This window comes from Euprymna scolopes, chromosome 20 (assembly GCF_053919585.1).
Source record: "Euprymna scolopes isolate OS-2025 chromosome 20, ASM5391958v1, whole genome shotgun sequence".
Lineage (NCBI taxonomy): Eukaryota > Metazoa > Mollusca > Cephalopoda > Sepiida > Sepiolidae > Euprymna > Euprymna scolopes.
Genome location: NC_136501.1, coordinates 25,403,875 through 25,428,116, shown reverse-complemented (window position 1 = coordinate 25,428,116; position 24,242 = coordinate 25,403,875). Strand labels below are relative to the sequence as shown.

Here is a 24,242-nt window from a genome sequence, read left to right as displayed (position 1 = left end):
AGTAATTCACAACTGCGTTTTTAGTAATAGTACTGCCCACAACGAGGATTGAACTTTCAACCTTCAGAAGAGTCACTTAGAATTGAATTTTTATTTTGCACTTTATGTCTGTTATGGCCCGGGTCTCTCTTTTTAATTTTCTTATCTTTTTTGTATTTGCTGGGAACAGGGCATCCTACCGGATGCTAGACATTCACCTGCTGTTTTAGAAACTTCAACTTAGAGATATTTTTAGGATTCTAACTGTCCCTTTTAACCGCAATTGTTCGTATGTCTCTTGCACTTGATTTACAGATAAATTCATCAGGTAGTTATAATTTTTTTTTGTGTGTGTAATTATTAGGGCTATGACGAGAATATTCTTTTCATTATTTTGACTTTCGAGTATATATCAGTTATATCTTATATGTTTTTATATGGAGTCATGTAGTTCTCGATTGATTAACTGTGTCTAACTTTGTCGGATGTATACTCGAGAGTCAAAAAAATGATAAGAATATTCTCTGGTCATAGCCCTACTTATAATTCTATGAAAAGCCATATTCCATACCTGTCAAATGTTATTTATGACTCTAGTTTGGATTGCCAGCCTTAATTAGTTCACTTTTCACATAACTGTTAAACTTAATTGGAAGACATTTATTTTTCATGGCTATAGTTATGTACACTTTTGAGAATAACAAAATATGGCATGAATATAGAAATAGATGAAATGACAATAATAACCGCATTACTTTCAGAGTTGGGTGTCAATAGCATCTCTTGACTATACAAACCAATTTAATAAATGCAAACTATTCTTCTCGCTTAATCCTTTTCCTGACATCATTAGTGTTTAAGTGAATGCTATGACAAGGGTTCCCATCTGGCTTTAGAATCAACAATGTTGAATAGCATATCGGTTTGAGAAAATGTAAAAATACTTTCTCAGAACATTAGAAAAAAAAAAAAATTGAATGTTCTCAAAAATATTTTTTCTCTTGAAATTTGGTCAGGAAATGTAGGTGTTGTCACGAGAAAGAAGGGAGTGACCTCCATCCATAAAAAAAACAAAACAACAAAAACAAACAAAACAAAAAAGAAACCCAAACAGAGATGGTAGATTGTTATTTTTATTGTTTTTGTGCAAAAAGGTTTTGTTGTTTAGACACCTTTTATAATTGCTTTTAAAATGTTACTTAGTTTTAGGGAGTACTAGCAAGGAGACCTGACGTTACCCAGGATTTAATGAGGATCAATGAATATTTCACCCACCCATATTTTATTGTCATCGAAATTAGTGAAATCGCCAGTTTTTTCAATCAAAGGTGTTAATTGCCTGCTCTAGTTAACGACCCACTGCATAGTACTGAACGGGGGAGGGGGGAGCTTCACATGCCTCTCCCACAGTGACTTAGTCCGCAAAACATTGTAGTTTACATTGCACTGTAGAGAACCTAGTGTTGATTTCATAAAATTATTTTTATATAATAGTTTGAACTAAAGTTAAAATGCAAATGTCAAGTGTCATGGTTCAATTATGCTCTAAACAGAAACATTCATTTCGAACACACCTTTGTCATATCAAAGAATCTACTGTTGATTATATATGCCAGGCCTTTCTGCTTGTGTGGTCATAAAACTTCTCAAATGTGCTTGTGATGTAAGGCTGTATAAAGCATTAACTTTAGTCAAAAATCGCTTGTTCCTTTGTTCATTAATTTTTTCGATTATCAATATTTTTCAAAGACATTCTCAGACAAAGCCTTTCTAAGAACACTGTCAGGCACATAAAGTACATTTGTGTGAAATTTCAAAAAAATTGGCACAGCCATTTTAAAGGTCCATAGGGAACACACACACACACACACACACACACACACACACACACACACACACACACACACACACACACACACACACTAACATACAAACACACATGCACTAACATACAAACACACACACACGTGCACTAACATACAAACACATGTGCACTAACACACACACACACTAACACAAACACACACATACAGTTCCTTTTATATAATAGAGATATGTTGGAGTTGTAAGTCATTTTACTTTTAGAAGCGAAGAGAAAATTTTCTGTTGGATAGCCAATTCATAGAAATCTTGAATTGTAAAATGTGTGACATGAAAAATTATGTGCAGGAATTCTAAAAGGTCCAGTGTGTTTTATGGAATGATCTGATTGGTCGGTGACAGAGCATCGTTCCATTTGATTGGTTAGTTCCTATCACCTCTGTCTATAAAATAGAACCTTCCAATATTTTCTGATTATACTGACCATCGGTCTAAAGATTTTTTTCTTTTTCTATGAAAATCGCTCCAAACAAGGCACAAAGCCACTTGATGTAACATCATTTCAAAGTCAAAAACTAACCAACAATAAGTGGTTTATAGATAGATTACAACTTAGAAAACAGCAATTATTCTCTCTTTGCCAGAAACATTATTCATAGAATGTGAGAAAATGACGTCAGGTAGTTGGAGGGAGGTAGAGAGTGCAAAACAAACTGGTTTTCTTTTTTTTTTTCTTTTTTCCCAGCCGTGCATCTGTACATTCCTATTGTGAACGTTTGTCTAATTTTTACCATTTTTTAATTTAATTATTTTTCTATGTTCCTGCTTTTAAATTTTTTCATTTTTTTAATTATTTTTTAAGATCATATAAAAATTATGTCTGCTGCAGATTATACATTCATTCAGGCAAAGAAAATGTGTGTAATCTTAAAAAAATATGTAATCTTTAAAAAAAAATGTAATCTTTTAAAAAAATGTAATCTTAAAAAAAAAATGTAATTTAAAAAAAAAAACAGTAATTATTTTTTGCAATTATAATTCTTAGTGTGAAAATATTAAATAAACAATGCCTTTATTCAATAATAATATTGGTAGTTTGAGAAATTAATTTTTCTTCGAATTATATCGATTTCGTTAATACAGATTTTAGGGGTTTTTTTTTCGTAATATTCCTGTAAAAATTAATATTTCTTTTTTTATCATTACAATTTATGATGCTTTATTTTCATAAAGCATCCAAAAATAAATTCATTTTTTTTTTACGACTGAAAACCATAGCTTTAGTAAAGGTATTTTTTGTTTAAAGAAAATAATACATTTCCACTAAGATTTAAGTAAAAATAATGGATTCATTATATTCTGTGATCATTATTTGATAAATGCTGAAAATTTCATTAAAATTGGTTAATTTCCTGATTTTGGTGAATTTTGAAGTGAAGGGAGGGGTCAAAATGTTCATACATTTTGAGCATCAGCATTCATTTTGCACGTACCTATGATATATAGATGTCCATATTAATTAAAAAAAAAATAATTTTTAAATATAAATTTTAAAATGAAATTTACTTATTACAGTATTGTTTAAATTAATTGAATGAAATTATCATGTTTAAATTAATTGAATGAAATTATCCTGTTTAAATTAATTGAATGAAATTATCATGTTTAAATTAATTGAATGAAATTATCCTGTTTAAATTAATTGAATGAAATTATCATGTTTAAATTAATTGAATGAAATTATCATGTTTAAATTAATTGAATGAAATTATCATGTTTAAATTAATTGACTGAAATTATCATGTTTAAATTAATTGAATGAAATTATCATGTTTAAACTAATTGAATGAAATTATCATAATTAAATTAATTGAATGAAATTATCATGTTTAAATTAATTGAATGAAATTATCATAATTAAATTAATTGAATGAAATTATCATGTTTAAATTAATTGAATGAAATTATCATGATTAAATTAATTGAATGAAATTATCATAATTAAATTAATTGAATGAAATTATCATGTTTAAATTAATTGAATGAAGTTATCATAATTAAATTAATTGAATGAAATTATCATGATTAAATTAATTGAATGAAATTATCATAATTAAATTAATTGAATGAAATTATCATGTTTAAATTAATTGAATGAAATTATCATGATTAAATTAATTGAATGAAATTATCATAATTAAATTAATTGAATGAAATTATCATGTTTAAATTAATTGAATGAAATTATTATAAAATTAGAACTTTGTTAAGGTACAAGGTGCTTTCAGTAAATTTCCAAACTTTTTTATACGGGCATTTTAAAGTCTCATAAACTCTTGAAAATTCAGTATGCTATTGCTATACATCTTATGAGATGACTGACCCATTTTTTTAATTTAAGGTTCAAATGAACAGCTACAACAGGAATTGGAATGCACCCTACTAAAGCCTGATTCTCAGAGCTGGTGAATTTCAAAAATGCAATCTGGATGTGAGGACACTTTAGAAGAATGATATGCAATGAAATATTCTTTTAAACTTGGAAAAAATGCTACAGAAACGTATGGAATGCTTCAGACTTCTTTTGGACTGTCTTGCATGAATCTAGCATCAGTTTTTGAGTGGCATAAGAGATTCAAAGAAGGCAGGGAGTCTAAGGAATGATGAGAGGTGTGGGAGGAATAAGGAAGTCGGAATACGAAGGTTGATTGGCCAAATAAAGAATTTCATGAATAAGGACCGTCACGTGTCTATAGAGGCAGTAAGTGCACAGTTTGATGTCAGTTGTAGGAACTGTACACTCAATTATTCGTAAAGAAGTGAAGATGCAGAAGATTTGTGCAAAGTTTGTCCTAAGGGTGCAGTCCACAACTCCATCTTTGTCACAGACTATTTGACCAAGATGGACATCAAGACAGTTCCTCACCCTCCCTATAGTCTCAACCTTGCTCCTTGTGACTTTTGGTTATTTCCTAAGCTCAAGGAAAACTTTAGAGGTTGTTGTTATGAAACAATTAAGGATATGAAAAAGGCTGTGATGAGGGTCATTGACACGCTCACACAAGAGAATTTTCACAAGGCCTTCCAAAAGTTGTTTGAACGATACAACAAGTGCATTGCAGCCAGAGGAGATTACTTTGGAAGGGACTAGAGTTTCATGCGTGTACTATCAATAAAAGTGTCCATACAGAAAAAAAATAAGTCTGGAAAATTAATGACGGCACCTCGTAATGTTGGTTTAATCTCTACTTATAAAATTATTGGATGTAAATGGCTCCTCAAACGTTCAATACATTAGTATTTGGTAATAATGTTAAAGTCATAAATATATTTTTGTGTTGACAGTTAAATGACTCTAAATTCCCTTTTAAATTTCAAAATAATTCTTTTTTTTTTCCAGTTAACAAAATGACTGATTCATTTATAAATAAATTGAATTGTATTCAGGTGGATTTAATTTTGTAATTAAATTATTTTTAATTAGGATTTTCATATTTTTTGGTTGTTTCATGTTATTCCATTTTTTATTTCAATAAATAATCGATTAATGAAAAAAATATTAACGCTATGTTGAGATAAAACATGCACACACAAGAAATGGTATAATTTTATCGACATTGGACCATTCAAAACTATCAGACGTACTGACACTCCATCCCTGGAGTCAACCCGGTATAAAGTGCATGTTGTGCTAGACGTGTTACAGAAAGTTGTGCAATGAGAGAACCTTATTCTTTATGGTGTTGATACGCATACGCATATCCATGCAAAGTGCACACTTTGCATAGATATGCGTATCAACACCATAACGAATAAGGTTCTCTCATATGCTAGATCTGCCTTTGTGCATTTCCAGTGGTCTTTACGGTCTTCTTTGAGTTAACATGTTCCTTTGAAAACTCCAACTTGCTTCTGGAAGTGAAGAGGAGAGCATATCCCAAATGAAATGGAGAAAGAAAGAGGGTGGCTATTCAAGTCAGTCACTTTTTAGCATTCCTTTCAATCACATCTCCACAAATACAACTTTCTACTGATGCAAATTCCATTCTTGTATATATATATATATATATATATATAGATGTAAAATCAGAATATTTGATTTTCAACTTTCTCATTTTTGACCTGCACATGTGCAGGTCATATAATTATCTTCTGTGCACACTGGAAGCAATTATACACCGTGTTTTATTGTTGATAACACAAATGCTTTTTTTTTTTTTTTTACTTGGGATTCACCACTTATGAAGGCCTGAAGGCCACTCAAGGATAAAGAGATTAATGAATGTAAGGTGGCTGTGTAGTAATTGCTAATGGTGTAATTGTACGGCATAATCATGTTGACACACCAGTTCCCGCTGGATCACCGAAGTTAAGCAACGTTGAACTTGGTCAGTACTAAATGGGTGACCATTTGGGACTTTCAGGTGCTGTATGTGCTCTCCGCTTATCTCGGTATTGTTTCCAGTTGTCCTGAACTTGTCCTTGCCACTAGACTCAAACAGTGCCGATTCAGGAGAGGTGTGGTTGCGAATTGCGCAATCTCTGCCACACAATTACATGCGCAACTGCCCTTACGTGGGTATCCTTTGTCTTTTGAGACTGAACGGAAGCATCGTCGTCGTTATAAATTGGGTAGAATGTGATTATTTATGGGAGTGGCAACACAAGAACTTGTTTACATTGGATTTGAAGGCTACCATGTTGTATTCAGCCGTGAATCAGGCCAGCGGAACAGTGTTCCACAGGAGAACAGTTTTGGGATAAAAACTTTGTTCATGAAATATGCATTTAGATTTAAGCACAGATAGAGAGTATATAGTGGTTGTAGCTAGTTGGGTGTTTTGTTTTATTTTTATTTTTTTCTTGTTTTGTAAAAGTTTGGCAAGGGAGGACCATAAATTGAACTTTAGTTGAGCACTCGTCATGAAAATAACAATAGAGCATAGACCGGTTTGCAATGACTCTTCTGTGAGGGGAAAAAAGGTTGCAGGGAAGAGAAAAGAGCAATAACTATTAGGTTTCAAAGCTGGTTTTGAATTCTATCAAGGCTGGATAGGGTGCTGAGCAGTTCCTGCCCAGATGTGGCAACAGTATTCCATTTTAGGGCGTACTTGCCTCTTATACAGATAGAGAATTGCATCGGCAGTGAGATACCTAATGGAGTGGTAGTGATTCTTTTATTGTTATTTTATCAACAAACACGACTGATGCATCAAAAAGAGAGGATTAATTGAGAATAATTGGATGATAACTTTTAGTTTATTATCAGGAGTGAACCTAGAAGTAAATAAGGAAAGTGTTGGTTGGACACCAAATATTCTACCTGTAAATGTATTTCTGTTTAAATGGAGATAGAGCTTATGTACAATAAATTATCTCCCTTCTCACAAAGCATAAAGAGGGATTTATCTGCCCTTGACAGATCACATGATCATAACAGAGGTAAAAATTTAAAGATGTACTTTAGATCGATCATATCCTGGCTGCAGACAATTTATCCATCATCATCAGACTAATTACTTCAGTTGTAAAATTGTGAAATAAATCATTTTATATTGTTGAGCTCTATAGAATCATTTCATCTATTTCTGCATCTTTGTGTCTAACTATTCAAATGTCTCATCATAATAGAAGGTATGTAGTGCATAAAAAGAAGTAATGACTAACGGAGGAGTCCTAGACAAGGAGTATAATTGTTCTTGTGTGAATAGGAAAATGTGCCTGTTATTCATTTTAGAGTGTGAATCTCATAAGGAAATTAACACCTCTTCACCATCACCATCACCATCAAAATGAACAATAACAAATCCAGACTCCAATGCTCTCTCAGCTGTCCAAAAATTCAACGGCCTGTCTTCCTCATTTCGTCCATCTTAAAATAGTTGTTTTTAAATAAATGCTACCTATAATATATATATATATATATATATATATATATATATATATATATATATATAATTACAAACGCAAGTTTTTATTTTTATTTTTATTTTTTAAAATTTCTTTTAGACTGAAAATTGAATGCAAAACAGTCCACATGTTTCAAAGCTGGCAACCCTTCATTTTCTCCTTCATTATTACAGAAGATAGCATTTAATTTTCCCTTGATATTCTAAACCACAGAAGTGTTAAATTTTCTGGTAAGGGACAGTTAGAAAATTGCTATAGTTCATAGGTAATCAAAAGCAAAGAAAACAATATTTTCTCACAAGGAAGTAACATGATCTCATTTTGAAACCACAAGATGAGTGTGCCAAGGGAGACAACTCTGGCCATGATATAGACTCTATTGCTGTTTCAAGAAACGTTACGTTTGGTGACCGATAAAAAAGATGGGGGGGGGGGGCGAAATACCTTTTGCACAATAATTTATAGAATATTATAAAAAAGGTTCAGTTCTAATGCAAGATTTTGGTGCATTACTGTTCATTTTCTTTAAGTTATCACATTAGTAAATCATATTTATTGCCTTTAACACCATAAGAAAATGTAGTACGACCAAGTACTCACAAAGGAACATTCTGATTTTGCAAAAATACTCAGAAACGGAACCATCAGCATTCCTCAGTAGAAGTCTTATGTTATTAACAATAATCCAAATCTTCCTTAGCATTGGGGAAACGCCTAGGAGGATGCATCGCCTGAAACTGAACTTCATCCTATTTTTTCCAGACAGAAGTATTCACTATAAACAAAAATTCATTTATTAAAAAAAAAAAACATGATTAAAATAAAGAGGACTTTGAAATAATTTTGTTGCAAAAGTTTTCATTAAACAGATGCTATGTATGGACTTTGTCACTTTTAGGAATGAAAATAATTTTTCTCAATGAAAATAAATAGTACTATTACTAAGTATTAGATTTAATTTAATGTCTGCATTTTGTTTTAATTTGAATTTTCTTTTGATCCCCTAACAAAAAAAAAGGGTGGACCTGTAAATCCACCCTTGTCCATTCATCCGTTCGTTTGTCTGCATTTTTCTCAATAACTACGCCTTGAAATTTTTTGAAATTTTGCACAAACATTAAACATGATATGAGTGAAAAAGTAACCAAACGGATTTTCTAGGAAAACTCCGGTTTGCATGATGCTGAACTCAAATTTAAATATGTTAAGGCCTTGGGAACTTTTAGGGGTAAATAGTAGGGGGCAAATGATGGACTTAGTTATTTCTTTTTTTGCATGGTGCAGAACTCAAATTTACAACCTAAAACTGCACTGTTTGTTCATTTTCATCAGAATTTGACATCCCATAGGGACTTTTGGCGCTAAATGGATGGAGGGGAGGCCAATGCGTAACTTAGTCATATTTTTAATCCTCATTCACTGTGAACTCACGGGGGACCGTGCATGCTTCACTTGTTTTTGTTTGTTTTTTTTTAATCAGATTTTTAAAATATCTGACTCCAGTTCCTAGAATTCTTAGGAGTTTGACTTCAACCTCTTTTCTAAAATCTAAAACTCCTTCTGACTCTGCAACCCTTGTTATAGCTTTGCTTGATATTATGTCTATTATCATAGTTAACCCAATATATTATGGCATATTGATTCTTTTTTGAACAATGATTTTACAATTAGATGCTTTTTAAGATCAAAGCTACTCTTTTAAAAATGAGGTGATTCTGAAAAACACAGATTATGCTAAACAATTCATACAACATCTGTTACTATTCAACCAAAAAATAGTGGGCAGAGAAGGGGAATTGATACTCACACTTTTCTCTACTGTATTAGTGCTGTAAGGGGGGGGGATGGAATACCCTTTGCATGATATAGTACATTACAAAAAGTGTACAGTTCTAATGCAAGATTTTGGTGCATTAATGTTCATTTTCTTTAAGTTATCACATGAGTAAATGATAAATGACCACAATGGATATGCGAGGATTTGAACTCTGAATAAATGACTCCATAATCTGTGAGGGTATCCATTACACCATCTGTTGCAATTAAAAGCAACCGAAAAAGATCAGTTTTGATGTCGGCAAGGTCTCAGCAGGTTTGTATGCACCTCATCTCCCCCAGGCATTCTGGTAAAAGCAAAAAAGGACGATAGATTTAAATAAGAAAATGCTAAACAAAAATAAAAACAGATTTTCACTCTAAGATAAAGATGTAATTTTTGCCAAGAAAGAACCACCCTCTCACTCCAAGAAAAAAGTGATTATAAGAATTTTTTTTTATCTATTTTATCTACACCAGCAGGGGTTTTCTGACACATTTTACCTGACAGTGAACATTATACCCGTTGTGATAGGAGCAACTGGTTTAATAAAAAAGAATCTTCAGAAATACTTAGAAGCAATCCCTGGAAGACCAAGCTGTAACGAAATACAAATAGCAGCCATAAAGGGAACATCATCTATTCTTAAAAGAGCCCTCGGATATATAAATTTAAATCATAACAGAATCAAGTGTTAGCTCCAGGAGGGAGCCCCTTGATCTCTTAAAACTTACTGAAGTAAAATAAAAAAAAAAAATAGAATTCAGAAGAACATTTTAGAGGAAAAGACTTGGTGAGGGGGTTGAAGCATCAACAGTATGTGATCTCTCTCTCTCTCTCTCTCTCTCTCTCATATATATATATATATATATATATATATATATATATATATATATATATATATTTAGGCAGCATTTTTTTCTTAGGCATATTTCATTCAATAAAATAGACGTTTTTTGTCTAATAATTCTATTTTCGATCCTTTTCAACTTCTGAATAAGTCTTCACTTCTGGTAGGAACTGGCTGATGTAATCACCATATTTATCATAAGTCCGAGTACTTTCCAATCTTTCATGATTCATCGTCGGGGATAAGTTAATCTAACTGGTTTTGAACAATTTTTCTACATTTTTATTTTTTATTTATTTTCCATTGGTTAATTATTTTATTTTATTTATTTTATTTTATTTTATTTATTTATTCTCATTGGTTAGCATTAATTATGATAAATATGGTAATTAGTTTCTGCCAGAAGTAAAGACGCTATTTGGAAGTTGGAAAGGATCGAAAATAGAATTAATAGACAAAAAATGCCCCAACACTAATCTTAACAAAACAATAAAAAACAGCGATTTAAAAAAATAAAAATAAGGGAGGGGGGGCTTGGTGACAGGTCGGCTCGAACCCGGAGCCTTGAGACCCATAGGTTGACCCTGAACACCTGAGCTACAGCAACAGTCAATGTAAGAGCGATCAAAAAGTGAATGTCAAACATCGCAGTTTTTAATGAGGTCAAATCCTTTTACTGCCGGATGGTTAAAGGTGACGTTTACATCCGGTTTGAATCCAGTTTCGCTTTTCTTATACAAAAAAGATGACTCTACATGTGCCGATCCGAAAATGTTGAATATTTAACGTTTCAAAGTCAGGCAAATTAAATAGAGAGGCGATCCCCCTTGTTAAGTCGTAGATATTATCATTTAGACGTGATATAAAAAGTTTTAAAAATGAGCAACGGCCTCGAGAATCCGCTGGAAAAAAGCCTTTTGAAGACCTAAACAAAAAGTGAACATACATACATACATACACACATTTTCGCTTTTATATATATAGATGAATGTCAACCAGGTATTTTACCACAATCCATACATTTCCATCTCTAAATTTTCTGATGGAATATTTGCATTTGTTGTTTTGAGATCAAATTTATTTGAATTCAATTCTTTGTTTTTTATTCAAGTTTATTTTCCTTTGTTCTTCCCAGGTCCATCACCAGATCGTATTATCGAAATTCCGTTGGTGCGTTGATTGTGTACGACATCACCAAGCGCAGCAGCTTCGAGCACTTAGAAGACTGGCTGAAGGAATCTCAGTTGCACATCGAACCCCACAAGGCCGTCTATGTGATTGTAGGACATAAGTCAGACAAAGATAATGAACGCAAAGTCACGACTCGTGAGGGGCGCCAATTCGCAGAATATCATGGACTCCGATTTTTAGAGACTTCCGCCAAGACTGGGACGAATGTGGAAGAAGCGTTCTTGGTTGTTGCCAGAGACATTTATCAAATGTTAGAAGAGGGAAAAATCACCGTTGAAGAAGGTTGGGATGGCGTCAAAAACGGCTTTGCCCGACCAAAAGAGACTTTGCATTTAGTCGAAGGAGAGCCGGAAGGTGGTGGCTGTTGTTAGCTTGTTGATTTTAATATTTTTTTAATTTATTTAAAAAAGAATTTTTTTTTTTTTTTTTTATATAAATTTCCATAGTCCTACCGTTAATTCGGCAATATCACTACTTGACACTTTTTCTGTTTTCAGCCCCATCTTTTTTTTTCTTTAAGAAGTGTTTTTTTTTTTTTTTAAATTTTTTAAGTAATCTAGACCATTTTTTTTATGTTACAAATTATCTTGATCTGCACATTAAAAAAAAATTCTTTTTTAGAATTCTGTCCAAGTAATAAGTTTTACGTCGATACTTGCTAAGTTCTATCTTAGGCATAAGGTCACAAGGCACCCAGTGATGATTAAACTTTTAACAACAACTCTTATCTTGAGTGATACATCTTCATTGTAAAGTGCCCACAATGATTTTTTTTTTATTAACGAGCTGATTTTTTGTTAATATATATATATATATGTATATATATATATATATATATATATATATATATATATATATATGTACACGTATATATGTAAGCCTCCGTTCAGTCTTAAAAGACAATGGATACCCTCTCTAAGGGGAGCTGCATGTGTAATTATGAGATAAGTGTTGCACAATCCCTAAATACACCTTTCCTGAATCGGCACTGCTTGAGTCCAGTGGCAAGGGAAGGTATAGGATGACTGGAAACAATGCTGAGATAAGCGGAGAGCACATACGGCACCTGGAATTCCAAAATGGTCACCCATTTTAGTACTGGCCAGGCTCAATGTTGCTTATCCTTGCTGATCTAATGGGAACCGATGTGTCAATGTGATTATGCCGTATGAAAGACTGAAGAGAAAAACAAACACGGGGAAAAAATCCAAATCAAACATATTTGTTTTTCTTTTTTGTCTTTGATGCATTCTGTCTCCATCTCCTTTCATTTTATGTGTATTTTATCATTATATATATATATATATATATATATATATATATATATATATATATATATAGAGAGAGAGAGAGAGAGAAAGAAAGAGAGAGATGTTATTCAATTAAACTTTCTGAAATTTGATGTATTTAATAGGAAGATTTTTTTTTTAATGTACTTCATGTATACATCTATTGCAACATCAATCAAAGTCGAGACTCTTTACAGAAACAAATCTGTACAGATGTCAAAAGAGTCAATAAATTATTCACCCACCCTGCAGCAGCAGCAGCAGCAATCACAATAGGTGGGTTGAAGCCTCTTCCTCTTCTTCTATGAAAGAGGAAGTGTTATGGAAATATCAAATTTAAAAACGGTTCTCAGTCGCTTGTAATATATTGATTACGGGAGATGAAAACGTTATTTTTGTATTTATTTATTTATTTTTTTTTTTTACAATTCTTGCAGAGAAGTGTTGATATCCTCCTGCATACAACGCCTGATATTCCCAAGTGGTCACCTACCTTGTACTGGCCAGGGTCAACATTGCTTAACTTTGGTGATTTAACAAGAACTGATGTGTCAATACGATTGTGTCACCCTGACAACATAATTGATTCCCGTTGGTGAACTGACGACAACAAAGTTATATATATATATATATATATCCACTGCAGGGAGAGTTTTTATGCAGGTGTAAACAATGTTACAAAATGCAGGAATACTGTTACGTGAGAAAAGCTGGGTATAATAATGATCTGTACTCTTGTATTGATACGAGATGTGGTGAATGACAAAATGCTAAAAATGACACAATCCTAGTTGCAGTTCATCATTAAGAGAAAATTGCCAGTTTCACTGTAAAGGCTTCCATGGGAAATTGTGTCTCGCAATGATGTCTCAGTTAGTACACTCAGATCACCTGCTGTCAAGTCATGAAATGTTCCAAGATGTGTTCTACATTAATGTCAATAGACTAAGGCTGTCTCGTAGGCTGGCTAAAACCAGAGACGATCATTTGATGAGTACCTGTTCCATGGCCCACGGCATTAACAAAATAGCTACAGACAGACAAGAAAAGTAGGAAGCCGTTCAAAAAATGTCTAGTCTTACCATGAGATATGAAGACAAAAAAAAAAAAATGAAAATAATAATAAAAAAAATAATTAACTCTTCTGTAAGCAAACCAATTGCTTGGAGACTCAAACATGAAATAATGATCAGAGAAAAATACTGACACTCAGCAGGATTTGAACCTATGCAACCTTGCTGGACTGTTTATTTCTCCACAGCTGAGTTGGTTAAACAAAACACCCTGGCTACAAAATGGTCCATTTTTTGTGTGTGTATATGTGTGTGGTATCTCTTCTCTAATACTTATATTTTAGGTTTATTTACATACATTCAATAAATGGATTGAAACACATTAAAAAAAAATCTTATTTTAGTGTTTATACAGTTATAATTCGATTTCAAAACATGCATTTCAGGTAAAAAAAATAAAACTATTATATCTCATGTTGGAATTAGATTAAATTTCCAAAACGATGAAAAATGATCAGGTAGAAGTCTACTAGAACTATTTTTTTTATTTTACAAAAAAAAAAAAAAAAAAAAAAAAAAAAAACAGATAGCAGTCCATCATTCTCTACTTTAATGGCAGATTACAATTATTTTAACAAAATCATGAATTTCAGTTACCTCCCCTGAATTTTAAGAACTTCAACATTACCCAATATGATAAAACGGTGTTTCTATATCATAACGAAAAAATATTGAATTGCAAGTGAACAAAAAGGTACCCACATAATTATCAAGTCTCAAATAGTACCATATCCAAAAATTACGAAAAACGATCAGATAGAAAAATAATTATTAATGAAAGAAGAAATTTATGAAATGAAGTGAAATCACTAAAAAAAAAGAAATAAGTTGACAGGGGAGATAATTAATTCTGTTATGTCAAGTAATGAACGTAATTCAAAATGGACAAATTTTATTGCTCATCTAAACTTTATTGAAAACTGTTTTTCATGAATATCTATTTTTCTACCTTATAGTTTTCCATAATTTTTTAATATGTTACTGTTTGCGACATGACAATTATGTAGGTACCATTTGTTTTACTTGAAATTCAATATTATTTTGTCATGATATAGAAGCACTGATAAAAATCTATAATTTAATAAATTTCATCTTGTAATTATTTTTTTTACTCATCATTTTTCATGATTTTTGGAAATTCTTTTACTCACTAATTTCAACATGATATGCAGGTATATAATAGTGTTTTATTTTATTTTATTTTTTTCTACTTAAAATGCGTTTATTTGAAATTTCCTTATACTGCACAAGCATCCTCGTTTCGTAAAATACAATGTGTCATATTTCAGGTTTCTTGAAATTAACTATGTTCGATTAATCCATAAAAATCTGTTCACATACTCTTATGAAAAACTATAAGAATCGGATGACAATAAATATTTTTTAATCATTTTATTAGTTAATAAAAAAGAATGCAGAATTAATATTTTTTATATACAGTGTGCGGCAGAAATATCTCTCACATTTTGACATGCGATCTTTCCAGTTGTGCTCGTGCAGTTTCTAAGCAATCATTAATTTGTACAGATGAAACTGCATATCAGTGTGTAGAATTCTTCAGACTGTTCAACAGATAATCCCAAGACCAAAGCATATTTGTGAGCTGAATGTGAAGGAGACTGAATTAACATAATGTATCACAGATCCTATACTGTCTGGCATTTGAGCGCTTTGAGGCCTTAGGTTTCTTTTAAGTGCTGAACCTATAGCTCTGAAATTTACAACCCATAAATGCATTGATTTTCTATCTTTTTTTAAAAAATTTTTTTTACATAGGCATAACCACTTATCAAGACCCAGAGACCACTCGAGGATAAGGGTTAAGAGTGTACAGTAGTCAATTGGACAATATAGTAATCGTTAGAAATGGAAATTCGGTAAATTTGTTAACTTAAGTGGAACGTCTCATCAAGAACTTGTTTATGTTGGACTTGAAGACAACCATATTGTAGTCAGCTGGAAAGCAGGCAAACGGAAGACAATTCCACAGGCATGCAGTTCTAAGAAAGAAGCTTTGTTCATGGAATCTACGTTTAGGTTTAGGCACAGATAAAGAGTGGGGGGAAATCTGGAACTGCATCATGCTGTCCAGACTTGTAATGAACTCGAAAAGCTCTGTGTTGTAGTTACAGATTCACCAATCTTGAAAAAGGTTTCTATGATAAACACGCAATGTGCACCAGTTCAAACCATATTGCTTAATGAGGATATCTGAAAACTAAATGGCAAGTTATTAGCTAAATGAAAACATCATTGGCACTTGCATAAGTTCATTAGCAACATATAGTTGAAAGTTTAAAATGTGGGAGATATTTCTGCCAAACCCTGTATAAATAAAAGGATGGAAACTCAAAATCTGCAAATAGTTTTTTTTTTTTCAAATAAGACTGAAGTCTTACAGGAAGCATTAATCATGACCCAATTTTGATTCTTTTCTTTAAAAATAAAAGCAAATCTTCATTGGGCTTCAATAAAAGAAATACAGTTACAATGATGCACATAGAGAAAAAATAGAAGTTTCTTACTAAATTTTTCATTAAAAAAAAAAGTGTTAATTTTAGGGTATTAATTTTTCCGGAGAGAAGCGTAAAACAAATTGGAATTTGTTCAAATATTTAAAATTCACATAATCTTGCCTAATTTTCCCTAGTTTTAATATCAAAATTTTATATAAAATAATTTCAGCATGATTTTCATCCTGCGTCTTCAGAAACCTCTTCACGTGTAAATTTGAAAGTTTTACTTTGTGTACACCATTAGATTGTTCATAAAAATTTAGATCAGATTTAAATGCTATTTGAACTCTAATACAGCCATAGTCATTTCTATAAACAGGCAAACTTCTAGCTCTAATTACACATTGAGCACTATCTCAGTAAATACTAAAAATAGATACATAAAATTTTAAAGTAAAAGAGGGTCACACACTTTTAGAAGACACTTATTTAGAATAAAATTTAAATGAGAAATTTGAAGTGTCAGAAATAATGATGAAATCATTTTTATTTACTATTGTTGTAAGTCCAATATTTCGCTAAAAATAGCTTCATCAGGGTAGGAAATTTTATGTTGATACATAAAATAATAAATATAGTACATATAAAATTGGTTGCAGATACTAAGGAAAATACTTAAGGAAATATTTTTTAAAAAGTCTTACTTTTATATAATGCAGAAAACCTATCAGTGCTCAATTGAAAAAAAACCCAAAAAAAACCCCCCAAAAAACAAAGCAAAAATCAAACGCATTTTATATATTGGTTATTTTTTTGGTGATAACTTTATTACTGGTAATTATCGCTCTCTCCAGTCTTGGAGAGTTGCTTCCTCTTACATACACATATTTCCTTCCTTACATATGCATTGTTGTCCCATTTCTAGCCACTGGATTCAAGAAGTACTGGTTTAGGAAATGTGCATTCGGTGATTGTGCAACCCTTGCCTCACAATTACACATGCAATAATAGGTATAGGGGTATTCATTGTCTCTGAAGACCATATATATATATATATATATATATATATATATATATATATATATATATATATATGTGTACTACTTTAATAGTTTTTTCTACTATTATGACACACACACACACAAACGTGTGTATATCGTATTAATAGAAAAAAGTACTAGTTTGTAAGTAATATAAGAACCAATATTATTTTATTTAAATATTATACACTATTGCATCCAGTGGAGATATCTAGGTTTCATCCATTTGGAAATTAAGAAAAATTCTGTTTCACAGTACAGTTTCATGCTAACGGAGACTGATGACTTTATTTCTGTTATTGTAACTCAAAATGTTTCCTAATTCCTGGATGATCGGACGGATGAAACCAAAGTATTTTCAGTGAATGCAGTAATGAATAATATTTACATAAAATAATATATATATATATATATATATATATTGTCCTTCTAATCTTATAGAATTTACCAAGCATATGTGGGTGTTTTATAGTCTATTTTTAATAGACTATAAATATATATTTTATATATATGGTTTCCGTACAGTCTTCAGAGACAATGAATACCCCTATTATTATTATCTATTTTTAATTTTTTGCCGATAACTGGAGCAAAATATTTTTGTTTCCTGATTTTTGTTTTAAACGCTCATTTATTTTCTGCAAAAAAATTTTTTTTTATAAAAAAAAAATATTTTTTCTCTTGACACTTGTTTTTCCCCCCCCCCTCTTTCTCTCTCTCCTTTTTTAAAAAATTTTTTTTTTATTCATACCTGTTTAAAAGAGACAGTATGGAATACAACCCTAGTTTCTGTAAATCATTAATTCAACTGACATACTTTGTCGGATGGTTACTTTTGCTTAAGAAGAAAAGGCTGATCAGGATAATATGTCAGTGGAACAAATGACCCCCCCCCCCACTTTCGCAGTGTCATTTTTGAATCGTTTTTGTCGGATATCTATGCCTGTAAAGCAAATCCTACATGTTTTAAGATAAAAATGGGCTATGCTTATAATAAGCAGAATGTTCTGATTCCCGATCAATGTTTTGTGTATGTTTTTTCAAACCAAAAGAAAAAAAAAAAATTCCTTTTTTATTTTCTTGGTTTTATTTTTCAAAGTCTAGTCAGAATTCCTGAATATTTTTAAACCACCAATTTTGAAATCAAAATCTGTAGCCTGGTAACAATTGTGATAGCGAAAAGTGATAGTCCCTTAATTTAAAAAGCATATTGTGCGCATTCATGAAGGATAAGTGTAAAAGAATTTGATAAACACACCATGTCTTTTATACATAGATCTGGTACCATTTTGTTCGATCACACCGTCATGGGAAAAAGGGCCTTATTATTTTGTTTAAAAAAGAATAAAAAAAAGGGGTATTCCAATCGTCTTAGAATCTTGGTGCATTTCAATAATAAAGAAGAGTTATATATTGAGGTCTCCTTAAGGGATGAAGATAGGAAATGAGTTTGTATTATTTGGATTCTTCGGACTATTCTCCTCTTATTTTCACAATGTTTCTGCAGATGTAATCTTTAACCTCCTTCAGGTGTATCTTATGGAACTTGGGAATCTTTCTGTTGAACTCTGGAAATCTGCATGGAATTTCAAATGAAACCCTTTATTTAATCCATGTGATAACATGCTCTCATTTAATCAGCCATGACAGTTCTAAGTAATTCGTAATTGTATTTTGAGTGTCGCTCATACTAAGGATTGAACCTTCAACCCCCAGAAAAGTGTCACAATTGAATTTTACAAGTACTTTATCCACTAAGCTACAGGTCATGGCTGATAGAACAAGAACATACTACCTTCGTAAATTAAATAAAGGGTTCATTCAAAATTCTGTGCAGATTCCTGAATTTGATGTAAAGATTCTCAGAGTTCGACAAAATGCACCTGGAGAAGGTTGGAGGTTATTAATAAATCTACTGAAATATTGTGAAAATAACACTCAAGATGAGAACAGTAGTCTGAAGAATCCAAATAATATTAATAATAAATCCTCATCTCAAAATTTCAAAAACGGGAAATGAGTTGTCAAGCGGTTTAAAAGTTGGAGAAGGTTGACACAAGGAGTGGTGGTAGCATATGCAGATAAGCAACGTTGTTAGTTATTCTCACTCGATGGTTTTGCATCTGACATGTTCTTACTTGCCGCACTTGGAGGCAGAAATAAAGGATCTCAATGCCAACTCCTTCCGGATTTTTAACAGAGCCCTGTTTATTAGATTGAAGTCGTAATACCGCTAGGTATCTGATCTGTCTACCATGCATGGCCTGCTAGGAACAGGAGCTCCAGGCAGCATAGCTCTGATATCAATATGTTGCCACTGCTTCTATCATGGTAAAGAAAGTTTGAACATAAGAGTGGTGCTGCTGCAGTCTAATACAACAATATGGCTGAAACCTGTAATGTTATCTTGTAATAAGGAACAAAATGTAAAATGAAAACTACTTATTTCTTATTAACATGATAGTAAGTGTTTGACTATTGGCAAAACTCTGACTAATAAGAAATAAAAATGGCTCTTTTGTGTGATTGTAATAAAATAACAATAATAATAATAAAAAAATGATAACTGTATATTAAATTGATCAAGAAATTTGTTATCAAGGAAATTAGAAACTTTTCCAGTATGTTTCTCTGGATATTTAAAAAAAAAAATGGGTTTCTGTCGATGATTGTATTTTTTATTATTTAAAAGAAAAACAAAACAAAAAAAAATATCCATTTAATCCTGTGGCATCATTCAGCCTTCAAGTCTAATTCATTTTTGAACACTTTTTTTTTTGAATTTTGTCTTTTGAAAAATGAATATCAAGCAAAAACTGATGTAATTTTTGAATTTATGCTTGAGCCATGGCTATTTGAGCTGTTTTTTTTTTCTGTCAGTAAGTGAGCCACTTGTTTTTAGACAAGGCTGATCAAATTATTAATCCGCAGCCATCGTCACTTGTTTTGGCTTCTAATTTCACTCATGCTTCTATTCGACATCCATTTATATGTTTAATGTGTATAAATTTATATTTAAAAAGAAAAATTGAAAAAAAAAAATAACATAAATGATAAATAATCCTATTTGCTTTATGGCTTAACATTTTGAGATAAGGGCATGTATTTTTTTTTTAATGGAACTTGCAAACATTTGAACAACATTTTATTTATTAGTGTTTGAAAAATATTGGATTCTCTCTCTCTCTCTCTCTCTCTCTCCTTTTTCCCTCCTTTCCCTCCTTTCTCTCCTCTCTTCCTCTTTTTTCTTTTTTTTCCACTTTTTCCTTTTATTTATTATGTCAATGTTTGCAATATTGTAATAATTTTTTAAAAATAAATTTTCCATGATTTTTTATTAGTTTTAAGGTACATCTACAAGTTTTTTTTATTTTTTTTTTTTTAACTTTGAGAGTTAATTTGTTTCAACTGTAAAGAGTCATCTATTTCTTATATAGTAAGGTTGTCTACAAAAATGAACATATTTAACACGGCTTTAAAAAAAGATATAACTGTTCATCGTCTAATAAGTTGGCTAAAAAAGATTCTCTATGGCACAATATCAAACATGGTAATGAGTTGGAAAAGATTCTCTCAGTGTAGAATCAAACAAGGTGGTGAGAGCTGATTAGTTTCAGTCTAGATCTGTTAAACTATTTTTTTTCATTATTTATTTTTTGTAAATTTATCATTAATTGAATATTTACTGAAATCAAAGATGCAAAACGAAAATAAAATAAAATTGTGTTAAAAACATAATTACGAGATTAAATTTACTAGAATGCATTTTAATTTCTCTATAAACAATTCAACCATTTTAATTTTTTTAATAGTTAAAAAGAAAATGATTTACTTTGTGACATTTTGAAATTTGAAAGGAATTTCAAAGGATTTACATGGTTGAATAGAAAGTCATTTTACAATCCTTCATGCATTAAAAGTCTGAAAGTTTAGAAGCTATTTACATCCAGTAATTGTATATCTTAACAAAATTAGTTATAGTTTTATGACAATTTTTTTGATTAATACATTGATAACCAAATGAATAATAAAAAAAGTAATAATTGAATAACTTCAAAATCTTATGTATTTTGTTATGGAAATTGCTCCAAACAAGGCATAAAGCCACTTCATCTAAGGAGCTAAAAAAAAAAAATTAATTCAAGATTAAAAAAAAAACAAAAAAACTAGCCTATGGTAAGGGCTAGATGGATTCCAATCATGCAAACGGCAATTCTTTCACCTTTGTTAGAAAAAAATCACTCATGGAATGTGGGGATTAAAGGACAGAATAAGGAAAATGGGTTACAAAGTTGCCAACGATAAATCCATGTTAAACTTTCTATTCTCTTAAAGCATTGATAAAATCAAAAATGACAAAACAAAATTTTAAAATTGTATTTAAAATTGATTTTAAAAGAACATTAAAATGATTTTATCAAATAATTAAATTTTCTGTTCAGTTTCATTTGAGTTCTTACATTTCTCATTTGATGAATGCCATTTTGAAATCTTTCAAGGAGTCACATTTACTTAGAACAAAGATCTTCTCAAGAGGCATATGAACCCTTATCCTCGAGTGACCTCTAGGCCTTGATAAGCAGTAACATCCTAGTAAAAAAAAAACCCCACAAAAATGAACCCTGATTTTTTTTTATTAGACATTATAAAATGTTATTACCATCAACATCTTTTCTCTATTATTATAACAAGGTATATATTAGAAGAAATTTAGATAAAAAAACAACTAATTAATCTATAATCCATACATTAATACTTACTTAACTGTCTTCCGTCTGTGTATGTATGCAAAAAAAAAAAAATTGTCATACCTCCTGCTCTTCTATCTACATAGATAGTTATATATATGTGTTGTTGGTACAGCATTCACCCTAGACAAGTTGAACCGGCTTCCTCTGAAGGAGCAAGTGTCAAGGGAATGTTAATTTCACAGGCGGTCCCCAGTCTCCTGTAATGTTTGGTGCATTTTTGATCAGGAAGCCAGTACCTTCAGACAGCCTGATCTAGTAGCACCAGATACCCTAACTAACTTTTGGACCAAAGTGGACCTGGGAGCTATGATAACTTAAGGGGCAACTTCACATTTCTCACAGCCCCCCCCCCCAATAGAGCCTTACACTGTGGATATAAATAGAAGAAAGGTGAGAGGAATGCAAATAGAGGAGGGAGGAGTGCAATGCAAACATGTTGATATCATTGACAATGGGGAAAGTATTATTTTATTTAATTAAAATAAAATTAAAATATGAATTAAATTAAAACATTTTTTATTAATTAATTAAACACGGAATTTCCACAGGTCCTGCTAAGAATAATGTGTTCAAAATCAATAAGCAAATATGATATAACGTTAATATAGAATTTAGAAATACATTGAACTTGAATCAATGAAAATAAAATATCAAAGCTGCAATAAAATGCAATAACAACATTAACCACAAAAGAAATTGCATATTTATGCACGTCGATATAAAGTGTTTTTAACGTTGCATCTAAGAATGTTTCAGAATTCGCTAGGAATATAGATATATTCTTGGTGATAATATATAAATAATAAAACGTTGCATAAAATCTATATTGTTTTATAGAAAGAATATATGACTAAAAAAGACTGCGCTACAAACTTTGGTGCCACAATAGTGCACAATATAAGACTTACTTGCTTAGACTTAGAAACCCCGATGTCTTGCAATGCATGAGGCAGCGTAAGTATACCATTGTTTTCAATTTGAAGCCAGATTCACAGTGTCCCTCCAGTTTTTCCTGTTGCAATCAGATCTCTCGATTATCTACCATTGGAGCACTTAATTGGCAATTTTCTCTGGGTCAATTTTAGGGTATGTCCGAACCAGCCTGGATGTTGCTTGCAGATTATTGATGATACTACCTGCTGGTCAGTTTGATCTCTGACTTCTCAGTTGGTGATTTGATTCTTGGAATTTTTCTAAGGCACTTGGAATCAAACACATCTAGTTTCTTCTCTTGGTTGATTTTGAGATGTAAGAGTGAACAGTAATATATACATAATTAATAAACTTTCAGCTATGATCAATACAGGAAAATATCAGCATCTATATGGATGATAGTCTAATATTTCAATACGCATCTGCAGAAGTTTAAATAAAAAAGGGAAAAGAAATAAAAACGTAAAAACTTCAATTTGCCAAAGAAATAAAAATTAATTTAAAAGAAGTTAAATTTTAGAAAAAAAAAACATAATAACTTGATTTTGTTTTTTATCCAATTTAATCATTTTTTTTTTTTTTTTTTTTTTTAAAGTGACTAGAAATTTCAAGTTGTTTTGTCTTTTTGTGTTAAATGGGAGGGTGTTTTTATCATGGATGAACTTGCCTTTTTTAAAATTAAAAAAAAAAATTCTTGCTATTGTGATAAAGTTTTAGAGAATTCAATCCAAACGTTCTGTTGTGATCTGTACTTTTGTGTGTCTTGTTGATAAAGACAAACCCTTTCTGATTGTATTTCATTTGTGTTAAAGACTTGACTTGATTTTATTTTATTTATAAATAATGATTGGAAAAAATCTTGTGCAATACACAATGGACGTTTCAAAAGTAATGTCTCCTAGTTTTTATTTCACCTGAATGGATCGGAGAGGAGATTACAAATTGCAGTGTTACGATAACTGAACTTATGCATTCACGGCCTGAAAGTTTCATCTCTTTGTTGCAGATATTGACAGTCTGAGACTCTAAGAAAAGCATCCTCTGTTATGGACGTGCTTCAGAAGCAGAGATGCATCATTAAATTCTTGGCAAAAGTGCTTTGAGAATGGTGATCACTATGTAGAAAAATAAAT

General features: G+C 31.3%; 1 protein-coding gene across 1 annotated transcript in view; it reads left to right on the top strand.

The window, feature by feature from the left end:
* The window catches only part of LOC145241371 (ras-related protein Rab-39B-like), a 55,959-nt gene extending 32,055 nt beyond the window's left edge, over window positions 1-23,904 (top strand). Inside the window, exon 2 of the mRNA XM_080104250.1 lies at window positions 11,512-23,904. Coding sequence (XP_079960376.1) covers window positions 11,512-11,938 — 427 coding nt within the window. The 3' untranslated portion in view covers window positions 11,939-23,904. The remainder of the gene's footprint in view (window positions 1-11,511) is intronic.
* Window positions 23,905-24,242: the final 338 nt, after the last annotated feature.